The 23,822-nt window shown below is 37.0% G+C and overlaps 1 protein-coding gene and 1 long non-coding RNA gene across 2 annotated transcripts; both read right to left on the bottom strand.

The window, feature by feature from the left end:
* Positions 1-1,681: 1,681 nt before the first annotated feature.
* Positions 1,682-8,925, bottom strand: LOC147763034 (uncharacterized). The gene is made up of 2 exons (XR_015333566.1): positions 8,541-8,925; positions 1,682-3,272 (listed from the first exon to the last, which is right to left on the bottom strand). It is a non-coding gene; the product is annotated as an uncharacterized LOC147763034 (long non-coding RNA).
* A 4,139-nt stretch (positions 8,926-13,064) lies between these two features.
* On the bottom strand, positions 13,065-23,620 carry LOC147763035 (uncharacterized). The gene is made up of 4 exons (XM_087009466.1): positions 23,419-23,620; positions 16,024-17,142; positions 14,497-14,603; positions 13,065-13,860 (listed from the first exon to the last, which is right to left on the bottom strand). The coding sequence occupies exons 2-4, from the start codon at positions 17,111-17,113 to the stop codon at positions 13,231-13,233; spliced, it is 1,827 nt and encodes a 608-aa protein (XP_086865592.1). The 5' UTR covers positions 17,114-17,142; positions 23,419-23,620; the 3' UTR covers positions 13,065-13,230.
* Positions 23,621-23,822: the final 202 nt, after the last annotated feature.

A 23,822-nucleotide genomic window follows, 5' to 3' on the forward strand; every position in this document is an offset into this window, starting at 1 on the left:
GCAGACGTGTTACACCTTTGAGATTGCTTTTTCGTGATGTTGCTTTATTTCCTTTCACATGTCTTTATGTTTACCACTAATTCGGTTGTCGTCATTATATAGTGATAGTTAGATCACGAAGGGGCCTATATAACAGGTGATTTTCAACTCGTTATATTCAAAATGTGTGTGTGTGTGTGTGTGTGTGTGTGGGCGTTACAGAATCATAATCGATCCGTAGGCATTCGTATGTATTCTTAACTCATTTGGGGATTCGTGAATCCCTGGATTGACCACGAATCAGCTACCAATCAGTCACGAATCCCACGAATATTTGCTTAAGTTTGGACATAGGGGAAATACCACGAAATATCAAGAATAGTCCAGAAATCACTTTTATTCGTACCCAACTCATGCATGCATTCGGCATATGCTTAACTGATTCCTTATTGATTCGTAACGTTCGTGCAGTATTCATAATAGATTCTCATAAATCGTGGTGAATTCTTGACAATTCTAGCCGAATCCCACGAATATTCGTAACACCATCGCTCCTGTTCCGTAACTGAATTGTAGAGTGTATCGAATTAGGCCAGAAAATTTGCAAATTCCCACGAATTCTGAAATTTGTCAATTCCTGGCGGTTCGTGGGATTTGTGGTCTGTGTGAAATAGGGGCAGTAGTATTTGCTTAAAATGTCTTTTATGGTTAGAGATGTATAATATGATAGTCAGTTATCTTCTTCAAAAAGTTAAATTCAATCTTAGTCTAATCGTTTTCATTCTCTTCTATTCATTCAAAGTCTGCATTTTAATAAGACTTAAAACTCTCTTCCATAATAATCAAACAGTCACACTGGCCAACCCTTGCAAAGCATGTCAAATTACGGACACCATGACATACGTGCTACACCTTATGTTTTGATTGTTCGACGTTTGGCTTTATTTCCTTTCAGACGTCTTTGTGTTTATCTGTAATTTCTTTTTCACCATTTTTAGTGATAGATAAATCTCTTTGTATAGCAGGTGGTTTTGATCTAGTCAAATTCGAAATGTGTGTTTATGTGTGTGCGCACGTGTTTTCTCAAAATCTGCCATGAGCCATCATTGATTTATACATGTCCTCTGAAACAGTATTATTTCTATAAGCTGCGTTTTTGGACCAAGGTGTTTGAAAGGAGTACCCCTGGTGTCAACTTCAATGTCCACCCTATTTCAATACCCCCTGTACCTAATAAAGTTATCTGAATAGCTAGCCTTGCGGCAACAACTCACTATCCCTTGTGGCAGCAATTAAGCTATATATGTAATAATAAATGTATGTTCGGTTTTATACGAGTGTCCATATTTTTTTCAAGAAAACGGTTGAACACTCGTTATGTCATTTTTTATTTATTTATTTTTATTTATTTATTTATTTTTATTTTTATTTTTATTATTATTATTATTATTTTATTTTATTTATTTATTTATTTTTTTTTTTTTTTTTTTTTTTTTTTTTTTTTTGCTTTAAGCAGGTAAAAAAAAGGTAGAAAAATAGAAAATGCAGGGGTATCGCATGGCCATAATCTAGTCAGATGTAGAATACTTACCATGATTGGATTATAATACCCTCTCAACAAACTTTTTATGTCTCCTCCATCTCGGTGTACCACAAACTTTTATAGTCTCATTCATAGCAAGAAAGAAGGTAACAAGGAATATTGTTTGTTCGTGATTTGGCCAAACCAGGCCGCTTTTATTATATAACCCCTCCATCCTAATCGTTTTAACAATAATAACAATGTAGCAAATTGTTGCCTGTATTAAATGTTATGGCCTTAGGGATAAAAATTATATATCAAATATTCAATGAGACTCATCATCCTAAAAATTATGATGCGACGAGTCAGCAAAAGTTATTATTTACCAACAATTTTGCACAAATTTCATTTGTGGGGTTGCAAAGAGGCCCCCACTATGTCGAATATTCAATAACACTAGTTACCCTAAGAAGTGATTCAGTATAAGCTACAGTATAGCATCCAATTCAGCTTGTCTGATTGCAAAGGCGAGGCCGATGCATTGCCTATTGCAGGATTCTCAATACAAATCTACATAAGTACCGGCATGACAATGCTGTTAGCGGGTGACCTAACCCCTACTCCCTTTTTTTTTTTTTTTTTTTTTTTTTTTTTTTTTTTTTTTTTTTTTTTTTTTTAACAAAGGAAGGGGGGAGGTTCAGTTTTTCCCATATGCTGAAAACAGCTGGAAGAGTGAACTCTCTGTAATTGCCATGCCATCCTAGCTTGCACCTTACTAGTTGATTAGTATTATAGTTAACAGTTTTAAGTGGTTATCTGTGGAAGAATAAAACGTGAACGAAGAAGCAGAGTCGGGGATAACCTACATACGTATGTTCTAATACAACCGATCCCCTTATATTCCTGATTTCAACAAATGTAGAGATGGACCCGCAAGGCTTGCTGGGCCGTATTATGAGAAAAGCATGACTGGGTCTTAAAAATAGAGTCAAAATTCTCATACAACATGAAAACAGCAGGTACACAAGTTGGATTTTTGCAACACTCATGTCACAACACATTGAAATGACTAATAATCGTGTAAGCAAAAACCGGGAATGGAGCCTGTTTCGCCCCTAAAACGGTGTATGTCAGATTCATATACAGCTGTTCCAATGACCTCTGCAGTATGCACAGATCAAAAATGGACCCGCAAGGCTTGCTGGGCCACTGTTCGATATATTTAAAAAGTAATCGGAAAATGAACCCACTAAAATTTTCATGTGACAATGTCACATACTCTTATAAAGGTGACACAATATCATCTGAACTCAGGAGAATGTCATATGGAACGAAGAGACTTGATATGTGGCTGGTGGTGGGCATTGTAAGAAGTCTACGGCTACAAGTGAAAAATCAAAACTCTTAACACCATATGTCAATAATAATGTTTGATCAACCCGCAAGACTTGCTGGGCTGATGACTGTCCAGTACAGAGGTAGCCTTTAAAGGACCTGTAAAGTCATTCGCAATGACTACCCACATACAATTTCTTCTCCTTTTCCTCTGGATTAGGAAGATGGTGTGGATGCTGCAATGCGTGGACCACAGATTGACATAAACAACAGCCGTCCTTCAGTTGAAGATGCAAAAGTTTAACTTGTTAAAGACAAGACTCCAACCATTCATTGCTCTAGATGAATACATCCAAAGAATTCACTGTGGCATTACTGGTAGGCGTCTGTACTGGCACATTCGCTGGGCAGTGGTGCTCTTGACAGGTATACAACACTGAAAAATCAAAGTAAAAACGCACGCAGTATGATGGTCAAATATAATGCAAGCAAAGTTCGGTCAGCAGAGGAGACAAATGTGGTATGAAGGTGGAGAGGGGGATGGTGGTGGGTGAAATTTTTTGAACTGAAGATTTCAGTTGCAGATTTGAGATCACTTGTAGCTTAATTGTATCATGCTCGTGAACAGAATGAATCAAGCAAAATGAGGCCAGGCAGTGATGCCCCATGGTATAAGTAGCAACATGTGCCTCTAAGGAGATTACCCCTCTAGGGCACAATTGAGCATGAGCAGAATGCACATGTGCTTAAATAAGCTCTCTGGAGATTGTTGTCGCCATAAAATGTCGTTTGACTACGCCAAACTTTCCTTTATGTCTCCTCCATCTCAGTGTACCACAAACTTTTATAGTCTCATTCATAGCAAGAAAGAAGGTAACAAGGAATATTGTTTGTTCGTGATTTGGCCAAACCAGGCCGCTTTTATTATATAACCCCTCTAACCTAATCGTTTTAACAATAATAACAATGTAGCAAATTGTTGCCTGTATTAAATGTTATGGCCTTAGGGATAAAAATTATATATCAAATATTCAATGAGACTCATCATCCTAAAACTTATGATGCGACGAGTCAGCAAAAGTTATTATTTACCAACAATTTTGCACAAATTTCATTTGTGGGGTTGCAAAGAGGCCATAACCTTGACTGGTGCCCTGGGCACTGGGCAAGGAAAACCCCACAAAGGAAAGAATGAAGTAGTCCAATGCAGTTTGGAGAACAATGAATTTCCACAAAAATAATGGCTAGTAGTAAAAAGAAAATGAGTAAGTAAATGAATTATGAAAGCTTCCATGCACATACACAAACTTTTGATAGTGGGGAAAAAGATAAATAACCCTGTTAAGAAGGCATGCCTATTGACCCGTCACAGTAGGGAAGAAAGTATAAGTAAATAAACAAATATGTCATAAAAGCATGCCAATCAACCCGACGTAGCGGGGAGGATAATATAATTAAATAAATAAATAAATAAATAAATATGTCATAAAAGCATGCCACTCAACCCGACGTAGTGGGGAGGATAGTAAATAATTGTCATAAAAGCATGCCGCTCAACCCGACATAGCGGGGAGGATAATATAAATAAATAAATATGTCATAAAAGCATGCCACTCAACCCGACGTAGCAGGGAGTATAATATAATTAAATAAATACAAAAAAATAAATAAATAATTATGTCATAAAAGCATGCCACTCAACCCGACATAGTGGGGAGGATAATATAAATAAATAAATATGTCATAAAAGCATGCCGCTCAACCCGACATAGCGGGGAGGATAATATAAATAAATAAATATGTCATAAAAGCATGCCACTCAACCCGACGTAGCAGGGAGTATAATATAATTAAATAAATACAAAAAAATAAATAAAAAATTATGTCATAAAAGCATGCCACTCAACCCGACATAGTGGGGAGGATAATATAAATAAATAAATATGTCATAAAAGCATGCCGCTCAACCCGACGTAGCGGGGAGGATAATATAAATAAATAAATATGTCATAAAAGCATGCCGCTCAACCCGACGTAGCAGGGAGGATAATATAAATAAATAAACAAGTATGTGCTAAAAGCATGCCGCTCTACCCAACATACTGATGAGGAACGCATAAATAAATAAATAAATAAAGAACTATGTTGGAAAAGCATGCTGTTAGTCCCGATGCAGTGGGAAGTAAAATATAAATAAATAAACTGCCTGTGGCATAGAAAGATGTCAGAAAAAATAAGATGAAATGACATTAATGCTGTATGAGAAAAATAAATAAATAAATAAATGAAATGGAGAGGTTTGAAACTGTGCAGCATGCATGGTGTATAAGGGGCCTGAAGAGGCCTTAATCTTGGTAGGAAACAAATTGGCTCTAAAAGGGGAGAATCTGTTTGAGAAACTGGTAAAGGAAATGTAGCTTGACCTTGAGAAGGACATAATTTGGTAACGAAACGAATGTATGTAAGGCAATGTAAAGGTCGAAATCTACTTAAGAAGCTGGTTTAGAAATGAATGTGCAAGATGCCCTGAAAAATTTGTAAACTGGTAAAAAAAAAAGGTGAACATTGGCCCTGCAAAGGACAGAATCTGGTTAAGAAACAAATGTGCCCTGAAAAGGACAGAATCTGGTGAAGAAACGAATGTGCCCTGAAAAGGGCAGAATCTGGTTAAGAAGTAAGTGTACCATAGCCTTGAAAAGGTCAGAGAATGGTAAAGAACACAACATACATAGACCCTGAAAAGGTCAGAAACTAGTAACAAATGTGAACCTTGGTCCTGAAAAGGACAGAATCTGGTTAAAAGCAAATGTGCCCTGAAAAGGACAAGATCTGATTAAGAAGGAAGTGTACCATAGCATTGAAAAGGTCAGAAACTGGTTAAGAACACAACATACATAGACCCTGAAAAGATCAGAAACAGGTAAAGAAAGGTGAACCTTGGTCCTGAAAAGGACAGAATCTGGTTAAAAACGAATGTGCCCTGAAAAGGACAAGATCTGATTAAGAAGGAAGAGTACCATAGCCTTGAAAAGGTGAGAAACTGGTAAAGAACACAACAATACATAGACCCTGAAAGGTCAGAAACTAGTAACAAATGTGAACCTTGGTCCTGAAAAGGACAGAATCTGGTTAATAACGAATGTGCCCTGAAAAGGACAGAATCTGGTTAAGAAGTGAATGTGCCCTGCAAAGGACAAGATCCGATTAAGAAAGAAGTGTACCGTAGGATTGAAAAGGTCAGAAACTGGTAAAGAACAAAACATACATAGACCATGAAAAGATCAGAAACTGGTAAACAAAGGTGAACTTTGGTCCTGAAAAGGACAGAATCTGGTTAAAAAACAAAAGGAGAGAATCTGATTAGGAAGGAAATGTACCATAACCTTGAAAAGGTCAGAAATTGGTTAAGGACACAGCAAACATAGACCCTGAAAAGGTCAGAAACTGGTAGAGAACACAACGTACATAAACCCTAAAAAGGTCAGAAACTGGTAAAGAAAGGTGAACCTTGGTCCTGAAAAGGACAGAATCTCGTTAAAAAACCAATGTGCACAAGGCTCTGAAAAGAAGTACGTGTACCTTGGCCTAGAAAAGGTCGGGATCCGGATAAGAGAGCAAATGTGTATGAGGCCCTGAAAAGGACAGAATTTGTTTAACAAACTAAAGTGCACAAGGCCCTGAAAAAGGCCGGATTCTGATTATGAAGGAAGTTTACCTTGATCCTGGTTAAGAAAGCAACGTGGATGAGGCCCTAAAAAGGTCAGAAACTGACCTAGAAAGGAAGTGTACCTTGGCCCTGAAAAGGTCGTGATCCAGTTAAGTGACCAATTTACTTGAGGCCCTGAAAAGGTCAGAGTCTGATTAAGAAAAGTGAAAGGGGGGGGGGGGGGGGGGTAGTTCAACTTACTGAGAGAAATTCTTTCTGATGGGTCCATGCTTATTAGGCTTAAGTTTGTATTGCCCCATGTCCGAAAGGTGTGCTCCAACCCGAGTGGCATTCAGCAAACAAAGTGAAAACTTATATTATTATTACTATTATCATTATTATTATTATTATTATAATTATTAGAACCAAACCCTCGATGATTGAGGAAACTAGTGAATGAAATGTCCTCTTAAGATGCTTGCCTGGTTGCCAGGGTGTACATCTGGAATTATGTCAGACTCCTGTCTTTGTTCTTAAGACTGTATGTTATCATGGGGTACATGTACACTTTACATGAAGGTTTGAATCATGGTCTTATTTACTACCGAGGAGGCTAAATTTCCAAGATGAAGCCGTTTATTTTGTTTTTGGAAGAATTCTTTATTCTCAAATATACGGCTAGTTGTCATGTTAGCCTCTAAAATAACCGATGCCCAAGATAATTATTAAATTGACGTATATTATAAAATGCGTTCTTCTATTTCAACCACTGGTCCTAAAAACATTAGGATTTCAAAAGCATGTCTAAGCTAGTGTGCATTTTTGAAGCTCATATATATATATATATATATATATTATATAAATTTTATGTTTTAGCTTGTTGTGAGTTCAGATGTATTACTTAATAGTCGCCACTGAATTTGAATGATTAAAGTAATTCAGTCTATTTCGCCAGTAACTCGTAATTCCAGTGTATTTGTTCATCTTTATAGCTCGTATTTATCTTTAGAGAACTACTACTGGGCAGCTGTCAGCCTTTATCACTATCATAACAGGTGGCCAGGATGTATTAGCTATGGTGAGGGCATAATTACCCTCAGCAGTAGGGTCAGGGATTGTAAGCCTCTATCAACTGCTTAATGAAGGGACCAGCCTCAGTTAATAGGTCATAGAAGGGTCGTAAAGCTAGGTTGTAATTTTAATTTAAATCAGAGAACAGGAGACTTTTCATGGAGCCTTGTGACTTGAAAATGGGTCAGAAATACATGTTTTTACGATTAACTAGGGTGGGAAAGTTTTGCAATATCCCACTGAAAGCTGAAACAGAGAAGTCCTAAGAAAATGGACAGAGGTTATTGAATATGATAAAAATGAAGGCACTGTGCTTCAATAAGTAGTTAAATCTTCCATATCTGGGGGACTTGTAATACCCATGCAAAATTATCCTGCTTACTGAAAAGTGAAAAGCTAATAACTATTTACTTTTCTGACTTAATTAAGATGCTCTATCAGTGGTAATGCCCTAAGTAAGTGAACCCAAGTAGTAGATATGTGTGAAGGGGGGGGGGGGTGATATAAGACCACAAATTTTCTTCAGAAGACTTAAAGAAAGAGTTATAAATGTGAAACTCAATGATAAGTAAACAGTAGGTGTAAATGGTAACTTCAGTGCTAACAAAAACGAATAGTTGATGAGGAAAGGAGGGTTGATTTTTGGATTGAGCTGGATTATAATGATGTGCACTTCAGTCTGAGCAAGATACTCTACCTTGCTAAGGTATCTACCCTGAACAGTGAAACGTCTGACGAGGAATATGATAGAAGTGGGAAACTAAAAGTAGGTAACTGAATCGGCATAACATGTGCCCATGCGATATCCATTAAATTTCGGGACATTGCGTCCGCCTATGTCATCAGGTGACTGGAGATTCTACACGCAAGGACCCTTAATTTTTTTGTGCAGTCGCAGTGACAGCTATCGGAGCAAACAAGCGACTCCTGAATAAAGAACATATTGTCAACTGCAACTGCTAAATAGCTAGAGAAACTAAAACTTACCGCATTCATGTAACAGTCAGCAATTTGTACTGTTGATCCTTGCTTGAAGTTGTGCAGAATCTGTCACTGTACGCTTCAACAGATCGACTGAACTGCTGGAAAGTTCTCATAGAGGTAAAATGAAATTTTTTTGAACTGAAGATTTCAGTTGCAGATTTGAGATAACTTGTAGCTTAATTGTATCATGCTCGTGAACAGAATGAATCAAGCAAAATGAGGCCAGGCAGTGATGCCCCATGGTATAAGTAGCAACATGTGCCTCTAAGGAGATTACCCCTCTAGGGCACAATTGAGCATGAGCAGAATGCACATGTGCTTAAATAAGCTCTCTGGAGATTGTTGTCGCCATAAAATGTCGTTTGACTACGCCAAACTTTCCTTTCTTTAAATGATATTGCAAATACCGAGAATGAAGTTTTTTCCTTCGTCTAATTATTCAATAATGCATCTATCTTTGCACTGATTTAAAACAAAACACTTTGAAATATAAAATATCGGCGTTTACAATTCTCGTTATAATGTATGAGCGTAGGCAAGTCAAAGCTTTAATCATCAATTTAACACTTTCTATTTTGAGTTGAGATAGCAATCGGAATGGAGCGTAATTCCATCCCTGAATGAGACCCCATTCCCAGAGTTTAGATCGATCCAACTAGATCGACCTAACTCCCTGTAAATAGCTGTCAACCAAGCGGGCACGAAAGTCAATTACCCCCTTACAGCTTGTAGGAGGCGGGACGGACATTTAAGCTGGGTTATCTGACAGTAATCTAGTGAGACTCCCCACGGGGATAGATCAATCTAAAATCTATGGGAATGCACCCTAAGATTTAATCACGAAAATTGGCAGAGTTGACCACGAGTTTATAGGCTAAAATCCCGTGCCGGCATTATGGTTTAAATGTTTTTGTTATAGAATTACATGTATGAGCCCCAATTTCCCGGTAACGATAAAATTTGAATTGATGATTTTAAGAAAAAATTGCTGCCAGGGTTTTGGAGTACTAAAGGATGTCATTAAATAGGTTGAAGTTAAATCAGTTAAAACGGTGACAACATTGTATGGATAGACAGTAACATTAATATTATAAACCGAATCAAATGTGAGAAATAGTTCGTATTGCATAGCTTTATCAGTGCCTTTTGTATCATTAAGGGAATATTTTTGCTAAGTATTGGATGGAGGCAAGAGAGAGAGAAAAATTCCTTAAATTGATTTCAGATGTATCATATTGCGTTACTTTGTGTTTTAGGTAGAACAAACACACACACACACACACATATATAATTTATTGGTCACAATAAAGGGATTTATATGTGATGAGGGTATTAATGTGATGTAAGATGCCCAGGGAAATTCCCAGTGACTAAGATAGGTTGATAGAAAGATAAGCTCCAGATGTTTCTTCCCTAATTACAGACAGGATGTCTCGGCTTTGTATTTCACGCTGTTAAGTTAATTACTACCAAGTGACACTGGTCAGATACCAGTATAGCAAAACCTGATTGGACAGTACAACCTAGTCTCATTATGATCAGCCAATCAGAATCATAAGGAGTTCAGCTTCACCAAAAACAAAGAACACTCTCTCTCACTTCCTTAGAAATTTTCAACCTAGCAGTACATGCTCAGGAGAGAGGAGTTTTTAGTGAATTTCATAAAGTTTCTCAAACCCAACCCTGTCCCTCCCTAATGTTCCCTGATTTATTCACACTACAAAACAATTATTAATTCTATGTATCATTATTATATGTATGGTATTTATGTTCAGAAATATTTGACATATAGGTAAGCCTCTATGGGTAAGCAGTTCTCCTTTTGTTTAAGTCAACATACAGGGCATAACCTTAGCATAGGGCACATATGGCAGTTATAAGGCCAAGAGAGACAACTCTATTAGTGGGCTGTCAGAGCATTGAGGAAACCTACGTCCCCTTCCTGAAGGGTAGGGGTTGCGCAGCTCGCTCTCAGCATCGGCAGAATTTTGGACATAAAATTCATCTAAAACATATTGCCATGTGTGGGCCCTTTTTCCCTCCATCTTTGCTGAAATGTAAATTATATCTTTAAGCTTGAAAATTATATAACATGCATGATTTTCATTCATAGATTCTCAGTATTTTTCATTCGTACTTTGAACATTAATCAAAGTGCAAATGTCAATAACATGGCATTTTCAACCTACATCTATTTGATTCTATTGTGTCGTGTATGATAACAAATTTTGACAGCAAACTAGCCTCGGCGACTCCTCTCAATTCATGCACTCATATATATATATATATCGTCCTTGTTTTATTTAGTATCCTTAGAAAATAATTAACGGACTTAAGTTACACTGATTGTTTTCTCAGTTTTTAATTTTCTCGAGATTCGTGAAAATATGTAATGAAATAAAATATGTAATGAAAGAAAGTGACAATTTGCATGGTAATTGTTGTTTTGACTTATAAGAGCATTATAACAATAATGTCAATTTTGTGAAGATATGATGTGTTGGTAGGAAGGACCTTTGAGTGGGGGCGGAGCAAGCAGGAAAAAAGGAGCGACATGAGATGGGGGAGAAAGGGGGTTTTGGCAAAAAGAGCTATATATGATTAATGATTAACCAATGATTAAAAAAAAGGTCACCTGACCGCTGACGTGCTTGGAAAAGGAAGAGACTGAATTTCGGGCTTCTGCACAGATTTCGTCTTACAATAGATTTTTTTAAATATACCAGAGGTGCACCGAATATATACGATTGTACTTTATTAAGTTTAACTGTAAGAAAATATATATCCTAAGTTAATTACATTTCACCTTACATTCACTAGACTGGCCATAGCCTCGTGATCAAAACAATTTGAACTCCATGGCTTCTGTAATATCCCTGTGACCCTCAGTTGAAAACCCATAATCACTTTTAAGTATTCACGGTGATAATTATATGTTCTTCTTAATCTGAAAGAAATACTCTCAAGATTACCATTGTCATAAAAGAGAGTACAAAATTCACATTTTGGTCTGACAACCAAATTGCTCCACTGTAGACTTTTTTTCCAGTCACCACTCTGTCTGTCATTCAACTATACTGTTTCAAACTAACGTAACGCCAATACAATCATCCAGTACAATAAGCAAAAACAACAGAACAAATAATAATAATAATAATAAAGCCACAAAAATACAATAGTAAATTATTCTCGATCTGTATCAAACATTCATTTAATTCATTGAAAAATAAAGGAATATGAGTTAGTGAAGTTTCCTAATTTAACATTTTAGGAATTTTCTTTACTAACAACCTCAATGTTAATAATTCCATTGGAGCATATGGTAAATCGGAGCATATAGAAAAGCAAATGCTTTCAAAGTGACTGACCAGTCACTTTAAGCGAAAATCAACCCTTATAAATTATGTTATAGGCCAAAAACAAGTGATAATGATTGGTGAGTACGAGAAAATTGTTCATTTACCCGGGAAAATATATTCGGCGGGTAAATCCTGTGGGGTGTACCCTTAACTTTCTGTAGTATTAGGAACAATGTAGTTGTTTCTCTTAATTTTCTAAACATAGCTTTGCATTATCCAATGTGATGGTTTTCTGAAGTGACAGCATTTGATTTTACCAGGGCATTGGCACCGGAGAATTAAAATACCTGTAAAATTGTGCCTTTGACCAAGTGCCTTTGACCAAATGGGTTTTTTATTTTGCACTGCTCTCTGATTTACCTAGGGTAACACACAGGGCAATTCTATTCCACAACAGAGCTAATTAAAATTTGATGCACCTGCACATGACCTGATGAGATCAGTTTGACACGTTTAAGTTGGCGTACATAAAACACTTGTGTGCCTGAATTTTATAGATGTATTCAACGCGTTCAGAACATTTAAGGTTGTTAGTAATGAAAACAGGACGGTTAGTAATGAAAACACCACATAAGTTACGCTTCAGAAAACTATTTGAAGGGTTAAATTATTTAATGGCATATGTAAGGTTTCATAATAAGCTGTGGATGGCATTGGCAAAAAATAAGCAATTTGGGAATTTTCTAACCCATGGAATGTTGTATAACACCCAACACTTTCTTTTTTCTTTAAAGAGCTTTTAGGGGCTTTTGCTTATCTTAATCTCATTGCATACATCTTTTCTTCTTCAATTTTTAGTTACACATATCTGTATAACTTCCGTCTTTTGGTGGATATTTCTGTAAATAAACTTATTAGTATTTATCATAGCTATAATATTAACACAAAAATGATAATAAAAAATACTGACAATAAGCATTAAAAATAGCACAAAATACTCTCATTAATTCAAAAACTCATACGTTGTAAACAACCTTTACATATGTTCTTCGTTAAGTTATTAAAAACCTACATTTTTACTCATTTTCACTTTAACGACAGGCCTTAATAGTCAGAAAGGTTTCATTTATGCTAGATCCTGAAATTTGATTTACCAAAACAAATTTCTGGATCTAGCATAAATGAAACCTTTCTGACTATCACAATTAAGATCCAATGAAACTATTTTCACATTTGAACGACGGGTCTATTTGAAAGATTTGGATTACACTGGTATCAGAAATGCACACCCCCTATAATTTGCATGTCCACAAGCATTTTTATCGGCAACCATAGATCATCATTTCAGAGAAACAAATAGACATTTACAACGTAAACTTTACTGCATTTCACATCTATAAAGCAAGTGAGACAAATGCAAAAAACATCAGTGGAGACATCAACAGTCCGCATACACCCAGAGACAAAAGATGCCCACTGCTGGATGGTGTACGGTCGGTTACTCCAGGGAACAACAATCCTGTCGGTGTCTTTCGATTAGACTTGCGGTCAGTGTGCACTGGGCAAGGTGAGATCTTCACGCGATCACGTACCTCTATCAGAAAATCCACACCTCTGTAACAGTATGTCGGTATTCTCTCAGCAAACTTATCTTGCAATGCTGACAAAAAAGGCAATCCATCTCTGTACGTTTTTACTGTTGCTTGTAACAACAATCCAAAGTCTCCTACAACAGCAACGTGGTCTCTCGTTTCAGGCTGATCAAGGTTCGAGCTGTTCACTGCGCGACATCTGTGATGTACCTTTCTTCTTACCTTCCAGACGTCCCCAAATTCATTGTCCATGTGTATCTTTCCAAATGAGAGACGTTTGCCAAAATCTTCGCAGGCGCTAATGGTCTCATTCATGTAAACTTTTACGTATTTGGGAGTCTTAAAAAGCAAGGTGAGTGTGTATGCCGCCTTGTATATGTGTGTGAAAAGTGACGGGCACGGGACCGACTCTTCCTCTCCTGGGCAGCGTTCCTGGATTAAAAAAGAAAGCCAATCACATCCTCTATACATTCATTGTCTAATCATGGTGTTAAACTCTTTTTGCATTTATTAATCAGCTAAGAAATTAAAGATTTCCTTAATTTTTTTCACCATGCGTTTGCATAGTTTTTTCTCACTTTCAGAAAGGTGCTACTTTCTATCAGTCAAACATACTGGTTGATTTTAACGACGTTGATGCAACACGAGAAAAGACATCTTACTGTACTCTTTTTGAGAGCCTGAGAAATTTCCCCTGTGTCATAACTCGAATGTATGTTTCAAAATCTTCACACACACACACAAACACACACACACACACACACACACACACACACACACGAGTCTCGCGCCGGTCATATAATGAGAATTTTTTTTTTTCATCTGTGTTTTTTTTTTCAAAAATACATACGGCCTTAATTTCGAATGAATCCATGAAAAAATATTTATGCTGGTTTTGTATGATCTAAATCGCCTACGCTGTTTGACAAAAACACCGTGAAATTTGGTTGCCATGCAAAAGCAAAATAAATTGTTTTCCGATTTACGTATATTTGCTGTTTGTTAAACAATTTCACAAATTTGTCTAGGCTAATCAAGTAGTCTGTATTAAGAATAGCCAATCCTTACCATAATAGTATGGACCTTATTTGCCGTACAGGAATCTGGTAGTGCGGGTGCAAATATATCCACTAAGGCGCGAAATCCAAAGGGGCCGAAGTTCCTCATCTCTTCCCCTGAAACATCACACATAAAAGCCAATGTCAAATTTCGGGTAATCGTTCTTATCAAACGAAAACTAAGGTATACGTATGTTAAATGTACCCTAGGGCGTTCTTCAACAAAATTCTGCCTGGGGCGCTTCCATATTTGGAAGTCATAAGTCTCGTACGTCACATGATTTACCGCCTGAAGCTGCCTTTCCCGCCTTGGGACGACACAAGAAGCAAAGTGGCTGACGCGGAGTTAGATATTTTGAATTAAGAATATCTTGCAGTCGAAGGTCAGTGCCACAATACAAGCAACATTCTGCTTTAAAAACTGATTTTGGTGTAGCCATTGCGCAGCCCTTATAGTGGTATCGGGCGTACATTGAAGCTTAATATAGCTGTCAAACTTCCCGCACGAAAATGCAGTAGTATCGAAGTAGCAAAGAAGCATTAACGCAGTAGTGGTGTGGAGCATATTTGCAGTAGAAATGCAGCATAGCCTACTGCAATTCTACTTCAAAAATTACATAGGGTCGTACAGAGGAGGAGCATTAATGCAGTAGATTTGCAGCATGATAGAAGCATGTTTCAAATATGCTAATTAGCTCCCCAGTCGAAGCAGATTTGAAGCATGTTTGCAGTAGAATTGCAGTAGTCTACTGCGCTGGAGTATCTACTGTGTTTTCTTGCGGGTTGGCACACGGCAAGCACGTGTATTGTGTGCCGGAGCAAATGTTTTTTATAAGCAAAAAATACAAACAAACATCTGGTATATCTTTTTCTTTTAAAATATATCATTTACTTTAAATTTACATATTTTACACAGGAAATAAAATTAAATAAAGCAAAATTAAATCTGTTTTACATTTCATTTTGGTGTAATGACATTCAATTGCAGATTCACTGCGCAGCGGTTGTATTTGATTGACGGAAGTCGAACATGGTCGCTGTTCCTCAGAGTCAGGTAATTAAATGCCATTACGATCTGAGTTCTTTTCATTTCACTGTGCACAGTGAGGGCTTTTATATGATCTTATCTTACATAATATTATTACTTTGTTATCATTATTCTCATTATTATTATTGAACAGGCTCTTGGCGTAACCAAGCCATGGCGCTCCCCAAACCTATCACTGATTTTTGAAATTGGAAGTGGCCATTTTTGTCAAAATTAGAAAAGCTGAGAAAAATAAGCGGTTATGCATGCGTACAGGTAAATATATGCCATGGGGTTGACTCGTTGCAAAAAAGGAAGCCTCCAAACAGGCAAAGATATCGATCGCAATTTGCATGCGCACAGCATGAGAACCCTTGGGTGTGGGAGTGAGGGGAGGGGGGTTCGACGGATTCAGAGAACCGCCCATAGGACCAATTCAAATATGCTATAACGACAATCATTCAATATCTTAAAAATGGGAAACCCGCTGGAATATGAAGATTTAATTACCTTTATCATGTGTGATCTGCTCTGGGCACTGAGCAATTACTGGCTTCTTCCGAAAACGGCAAATCCAACAAAAGTGATTTCTGTAGAAAAATCTCCACACAAGTCCATTATCAAACTGTATCATTTCCGTGATAGGCAAACTTGGACCCCTTCTGCAAAGGTCCCGATAAGGGTTTCCTTCCTGACAATTTCGCCCGCTGTGAAACCATGTATACCCTCTAACGTGAGTGCCATCTTTGATACACGGTCTGCCTACGATCCCTGTCGGTTCTTGAAAGAACAGCTGGCAACCGCGAGTAGCATGGACAAGATGGAAAATGTCAGATGTGTTTCTGCTGTTTGCAAAAGTGTCACTAGAAATCCAGGTGCAAATAACAAACGTTGGCCATGCACTGTATGACGTCACACCATGGCAAATAGCACAGAATGAGTTCTTAAAGGTAAGTCCGGAAACGGAGTCTGAAACCGGTAGAACAGCCATTCCGTCCTCGTCTGTGCCATTCGGTCTTTCACAGGCCGTGCGAATTCCCACGTCTGACCAGTCATTTGGACATGCCGAAACCATCCAGAAAAGTTTCCGTTTTCCTCCTCTAGATGTAGGACTAGCCGTGTCCTTTGTCATCTGCGATGTACAGGTGACGTCATCAGGGCCTATGATTATTGCATTTGTTGACGATGATGAAGATTTGGAATTGGAGTCATCTGTGTGGTTGCAGGTAATGTTTGCGGCGGAGCAACAGTCACCAAAGATGTTGCAATACTCATCACAGTAGCATGCTATATTAACAACAGAGTCTAGAGTGTTCCCATTGTACAGACAAAACTTTTCACCTGCAGTCACTTGACTCCAATAATTCGGTGCCGTGGCAGTCACATTTTCGAGAGGAACGGTGCTAGTTGCAGGTCTTTGGTTGGAGGCTGTGAAAATATTCCCCGAATTGTCTATACGTGTCAAAGTAGCTCTGGTAGTTGCCGGTGGTGCTGGTTCACTGCACGAATTGTCGCAACACCTACCGCCTTCTCGCTGGCTGAACACAGAGGCCAGGAAAAGCGTGTGCAAGACTATTGCTCTTGTGGCCCCATGTATCATTGTGTACTTGCGTATATCGCTGGCTTTCCCTAGGAAAAGAAAATATATTACAATATTAAATAGAAATACAGATAGAGACGCATACGCATAGAGATTATTTGTATGAAGATGACCGGGAAGTACCATTCAACGTTATTTCACTCAATCCTTTCCACAGCTGGACTTATTCACTCTTTTGTTACCTGAAATTGTGAGCAAGTTTATAAGAATGTATTTTAATAAAGTAATAGCAATCGCTAGTTTACTAAAAACACTTAACAACTATCACTTTTACTTTAATATAATTTTGATGAAGTTCGTTACTAGAAATAGGCCTACCCTGTATATTTTGTTGTCTTGTAAGTCTAACCTTTCCCGGAAGTAATGAGCAGTAGAACATAAGGGACATGGTGGTTAATTCAGTATAATAGTTTGTTTAATCTTTTTAATTCATGTCGGTATTCGGGTGCGGCCATCTTAACTCCAATTTGAAAGAGGCTGCCAGATATAGCTCAAGCAGCAGAAGACGCTTGAAACCCAATAATGTGTAAATTTCATGAAAATATATATACGTTAATGGTACGTGCTGGCGACGTTTCTGGGATTTTAATTTTAAAATGATAATAACTGAGAAATATACATTTTCAAATAGACAAATGCACTGGTTATCTATAGGGCCGTATACCGTTATAAGATTATGTATGTGTGCATTTATTCCATCTAACGTAAGAAGATTAGATACAATTATAACGTCAGAAAATACAATAGAGGGAGTGTGATAATGATAGGGTCGCTAAACGATTTTGACGGAATATAGTGACTAGCCTAATCCTCTTGTCGCCTGGGAAGGCACGCCCCCTTAGAGTACTAATGTAAACAAAAGGTCTTCCATACAGAACTATCCTTTTGTTCAACAGCTTCGCGCGTGCAGCGGATTATGTATATAGTGACACTATACAGCTAACTGCAGTTAAATCTGTGAAAGCTGTTATTTGGTTTATTCTGCTGTGTCGGATGTTGTGGGCCAGCCCAATGGTTCATTCACTCTTTCTTTTCTAAAGATTGGTGATGCATATTTTGAGTGCTTAATTATTTACCCTCCTTCTTACAAGAGAAAGGGAAAAGGGAGAGAAACAGAGACAGTGTCAAATAAAAAGGGTAAAGAGTAATATAATACATTAATTAAAGGGACTCGCGGTGGAAGAAACGATAAACTGTTTTGCATCAAGGTTTGCAATTATAATCCCACATGGCCCATTGCATATACGGCCGTACTTTAAATACATTACTCATAGTTCTATTAAATTACATTATTTTGCTGAATAGACATACATTTTAAAGTTAATCTTTCAGGAAATCGTTTTGTTTGAAATAACACAAACGACAGCGGTAAAATCACATATAAATTTATTTTGCAATAAATAACTTTATATTCAAGGTCCATCTACACTTATTGTGAGCTATTACAGAATGTATCGTTAAGTTAATATTTTAAATGTATGTCTTTCACTATTTGTTTTTCATGGTTAAAGAATAAAAAAGTATATGATAGGGAGTTATTGACCACAAGTTTAATATTCTTAAGAAGCAACAAGAGTAGCAGCTGTTTTAAAAGAGGGCACTTGACAGACAAAACAGTTTGGTTTGATGAGTTCATTACACGGTGTAATTCAATGTTTCTACCACGAACTTATCACCCAAAAGACAATAGAACAAAAACAAATAATGTGTGATCAGTACGGAAAATTGAATATAATTTCTTGTGAGTTTGTATGAAAAATAAGTCGTTGACTAAACGGTGATCTTAGTGTTGATCTTCACGAAGCTTGCGCTTTTGCTCTTTATAAAATCGCAGCCCTCTGTTAGCTTGGTTCATCGCAGCAATGTAGTTTTTCCAGCATTCTGCAGGTCTGGTTGCGTACAATGCCTTCATCTAATGCCTTATCATAAATTAACTTTGTGACATGAAGTAATTAATAAAATACGCCTGTTGAAGAGGGCATTTTCGTAACTTATACAGGTGCACTGTCAGGCAGGTAAGTTGTTTAGAAAAACATCGTCGCCGTTCGTCTCCCCTACCTTCTGGAAGCTTATCCTCCGCTTGGATCACCGGCATTTTTTGTTAACTGACAAATTAGGGCAGATGTCAATTAACGTTTTAGCTATTAATTCTAAATTCACTAATATTTCGGACTAAACTCCATGTCAGATTCATAGCCTTGACGCAATGCCACCAGAGTAACAGTTTAAATTTCTAAACATTCTATTTCGTTTTTAGCCTGATGTTTTTTATTATCAGTTGAAAACTTTTCCATGTTCAACTACGTAAACGTGTACTACATGTATTACATGGGACTCTAAAGCACAGGGCATTGTGAAAGTTAATTGGCTACAGAGACTTGTTATCCTTCATGCAGTTTTATAGCTTGGATGAACTAGCTTTACTTAGCTTTACTTAATTTACGACAATTTAAACAAAATCAGTCTGCAAGGCTTGCTTTGACTTGGTGTTAACCTGACACTGGTTTTAAAAGAACAAATATAAATATGTTGGATGGATTAAAACACCGACATCGTTCTATTTTAACTTAACGTGGTCATTTACACAGTAACACAGATAATATTTATAAGTTGCGTGTCGTTCAGCACGCATTATAGGCGAGTAGCCAAACAGTGACGATGATCAATCCAAGTAAAATCTAGGCAAGTATTGTTTACAAAATAGATCATGATGAATAAACCTACGCTTTAATAAATAATCACCACACGGTTCTGTTTTTGTCACTTGAAAGCTTTCGTTTAAAGACGCTCAATGATATCAAAAATGATTCGACGCTTTAAAAAATGGACAGGTTCAAGGGGCATTTTTTGTTTCAGCTAGGGGGATTTTACGTAAAGGATTCAGTGTAGGTGTTTCTTCGGATGATAGCAGCATCACACCCTAGGTCTAAGCGAGTTGACTAGAAGCTTTTTGTCCAAGCATCTTATTCCTACTACTTAAACTAATAACCCTAAACCACAAAGGTTTATGCGGTAAAAACTATTTAAACTAAATGAGGTGCATTGACAGAGGCATAAGTACAATCCAACGCCGACGTGCAACAGGGGAAAGTCTGACAGTGTATTACATAATATATGAAAGTACGGTCAATATTAACAGTGTAAGACATCAGTTAAAGAGGAGGGGGTCTTACTGTCTATTGTTAAACGCGACTGTTATTATCTCTCGAACAAGCTTAAACCATGCCTATACAATTACTGTGTCTCCGGCTGTCGTGCAGAAAAGGCATGTCGAATATATTTTGCTACAGTTACAAACAGAGTAAACTAGCGACTTGTTCTAGATCGCTCTAGTAAGAAAGCATAAGTGCGGCACCCGAGCACAAACAATCAATTATAACATTCATATCTTAGCGTTTACATATGACACGCAAAGAGCTAAGAATTCGCCTTGACAAAGTGCAACAAGGGGGATGTCTGACAGTGTGGTCACACTACATGTTTATGAAAGTACGATGAATTAGCAGTCTTAGACATCGCTCAAAGAGGAGGGGGCTTACTATAGCCCGCAATCTATTGTTAAACGCGATCATTATCTTTTCTCAAACAACCATAAACCAAACCTAAACAATAAGATTGTTAAATCAGATAAGTGATGTAAAATCATATTGCAAATTTACGTTGAAGACGGAGACTGTTTCATTCGCAATGTTATGAAACAAGACTGGTCCAAGTTAACTGCCCATATTGAATAAATCTTAGACTGTTAAACCTAAAGCCCTGCTTTACGTACTTTGGTAATAGTTATTTAGTAAGCTAGGTTTATTCACATAAATCACAAAGCATAAAGGCCTTATGCTGCAAACAACCCATTTTGAACGCAATCGTCATCGCTCCCGGACAACCTGAAATCATGCCTAAACAATAGTAGGAGATGCACGTCGAGTAAAAGATTCAACACCTGGGTGCCCAGCACTATTATGTAAAGGAAAAATGACTTGACGTTTCACGCACAATCATCATCGAAAGCCTAATATCATTATGCTCCATGTGCAGTCGATTTTTATCAAAATAAAAAGTGTGTTTCATACAAGCAAAATCTAACTTTCCTTTATAACTTTTACTGAACAGCGAAGAGTTACATACACCCGGTTATAAAATTACAAATGTAATTATGCGGCTAATTTCTCTAATGTAGAATGAAACATTTTGTTGACTTTTAAATGATAGGACAGTCACTATCATCTTAAAAGTAGTTTATGTGCACGTTCCCCTAACGCGCGTGCAAAAAAATCCCTTCAAATAACCAGATACATATCTGTCTATACTGGTAACTAGTGAAAATCTATCTGTGGCCCTGATAATAGGTAAACACTCACCGCGTTAGCTGCGACAATGATTATTTCTTCACAGCGATTTATTCATTTAATTATAAAATCATTATTTATTCAGTTTATTTATTCATTTAATTATTTGAAATAACTTACATGTATCTTTTTATTTAATGATTTATACCATCTAATTTTTATCTGTTTTTTATTTGATTCCTAATGTCATCTAATTATTTACTTAATTCTTTAAATAATTTATTTATTTATTTATTTATTTATTTATTTATTCATTTATTTATTTATTTATTTATTTATTAAGACTTTCTATTATTTATCCTTTTACGGATTCGCTCTATTATTTAAAAAAAATGTGACTTAATGTAGTAATTGAGGCAACACGTCAGCTTGTTATGTGAATGTTTTAATAATGTTTCTTTCTTTGTTATTTCTAAACAGTAATCTATTTTTACACAGGTCGCGATGATGGAAATTTATGTACGGAGCATCTTTAAACTTTTTGGGTGATTTGTTGATCATGCTGATGTACGATGCTGATGCATGTTTATCAAATTCCATTTTTGACCACGGAACACTTCATATGGAATTAAATAACTGATGCTAAATTAAACAAGCAGTTTTCTTGCAACACTTAAAACATGATCAGCTGCGCGTCCCAAGCTAGTGAACAAAAGGATAGTTGGCCACGGGAGTGGCACGCGTTAGCATAGATTCTAGCCTCTTAAAGCTATAATCCTATCGCCGCAACAAACAATGGGTACCTTCTGGCTGATGTATCCTGCTGTTAATTACACCTAGTTACAGATGTCTACGCTGAACCACAGAAACAGGCGTCATGGGGTTCACTCGCCTAAGGTATTGTGTGCTATTACGCCTAAACTTTTGTGTTTTGGCGTTCGAATTTTGAAGGGATTAGACGGCTCTCCATTGTTTGTCCGCCCCCTTCTATTCACAGGATAGGGATTAAAACATGTATGTTGGCCCTATTTGTATATTTTAAAAAGATTATACATTCTGGTGGGTAAAAAGCCTGTAACCTTGGTCATTTTGAGGAAACCCATGGTAGCCGCCATTTTCCACTACATTTGTGCCACATACATAAATTATAAAATAAGTAGTGATTATATTTCAATATTGATAGAAACAACTCTGGTTGGTGATGCTGCTCCCTTTCCTGCCAAGGGCGAATGATAACGATAATACCATATACTACTGGGTAAACCCAATGACAGGGGCGGATCTAGGATTATTTGAAGGGGGGGTTGCGTATGCGAAGCCGATCTTCACCGCCTACGGTTTAGAACTATGATTCAGCTAGTCTAAAATTCTAATTCCAAGAGGGGACTGTTTGTGTAATCGTAGGGAGGGGCCCTAAACCCGCCACTGCAATGAGCATCAATCCCATGACCGGGATGTTGGACCCATTACTGTAGAACGATACGGACATAAATTTTGTTGTCTAACAGCTTCTTCGTATGGCATGGATAAGGTCAGTGTGAATACAGAGTTCGGAGGTCAATGCTTTTGGAACATACATTACCATTTAGGGCGGCTCTTTCCGTAATGTAAAAGACATGGTATAAATTGAAATTTGAATTTAAATTGAGACAGTCGTGTATTTTTGTTCTGTACACATATATGTATGTTTTAACAATTGAATACAACTTTTAATTCATTCAATTTTATTTTTTTTTTTTGACACTTCAACAAGTTAAATGCACCTCTGTATTGGGTTTGGGTGTTTTAAGTTTAAACTACACTGCACCATTTAAATCATTTATGTCGACAAAAATACGTTTTTAAGTCTAAACTACATAATTCGACTCTGAAATAGGTTAATGTATCCCGTATATCGGTATGTTTTTTTCTATTTGAAAAATATTTTTCATGTCCATATGTATGGCCTGCAGTCTTGGTTTTAGAATTATAAATATTTTCAGTTCTAGAAAGGCATAGATAAAATTCCAGAACTCTTACCTGTGGTTGAGCCAGAGCTCTTTTATGTCTTGAAGACGGATCACCGGTCACTCAACTGCAAATTCTAATTTGGACCATCTCTTCCCTTGAAGCCTTTTCTTCCACTGATTCGAAGTCGAGAGCATCCTGCATTTATATCCTATGATGATAAAATAGCCCGACCTTTGCAATGTATGTCCAATGAAGGAAGATTTCGCATACGTGTTACACCTTAGGGATTGGTTTTTTCGTGATTTGGATTTATTTCCTTTGACATACCATCATGTTTATCAGTAATTTGTTTTTCAGCATTATATAGTGATAATTAGATCACGTAGGGCTTATTTAACAGGTGGGGTCATTTTCACCTCATTAAATTTGAAATGTGTTGTTATGTGAGGGGGCGCATGTTTGTTCATCAAAAT

The sequence above is a fragment of the Lingula anatina genome, chromosome 3 (genome assembly GCF_051362555.1).
Source record: "Lingula anatina isolate TDL-2025a chromosome 3, LinAna3.0, whole genome shotgun sequence".
Classification (NCBI taxonomy): Eukaryota; Metazoa; Brachiopoda; class Lingulata; order Lingulida; family Lingulidae; genus Lingula; species Lingula anatina.

Excerpts from the sequence above, each read along its gene's own strand:
- LOC147763035 (XM_087009466.1), bottom strand. The coding sequence starts at position 17,113 with ATGATACATGGGGCCACAAGAGCAATAGTCTTGCACACGCTTTTCCTG. Across the intron at positions 14,604-16,023 it reads GCAGATCACACATGATAAAG|GGGAAGAGATGAGGAACTTC; the intron begins GTAATTAAATCT and ends GTGATGTTTCAG. Across the intron at positions 13,861-14,496 it reads ATAAGGTCCATACTATTATG|GAACGCTGCCCAGGAGAGGA; the intron begins GTAAGGATTGGC and ends TTTTTAATCCAG.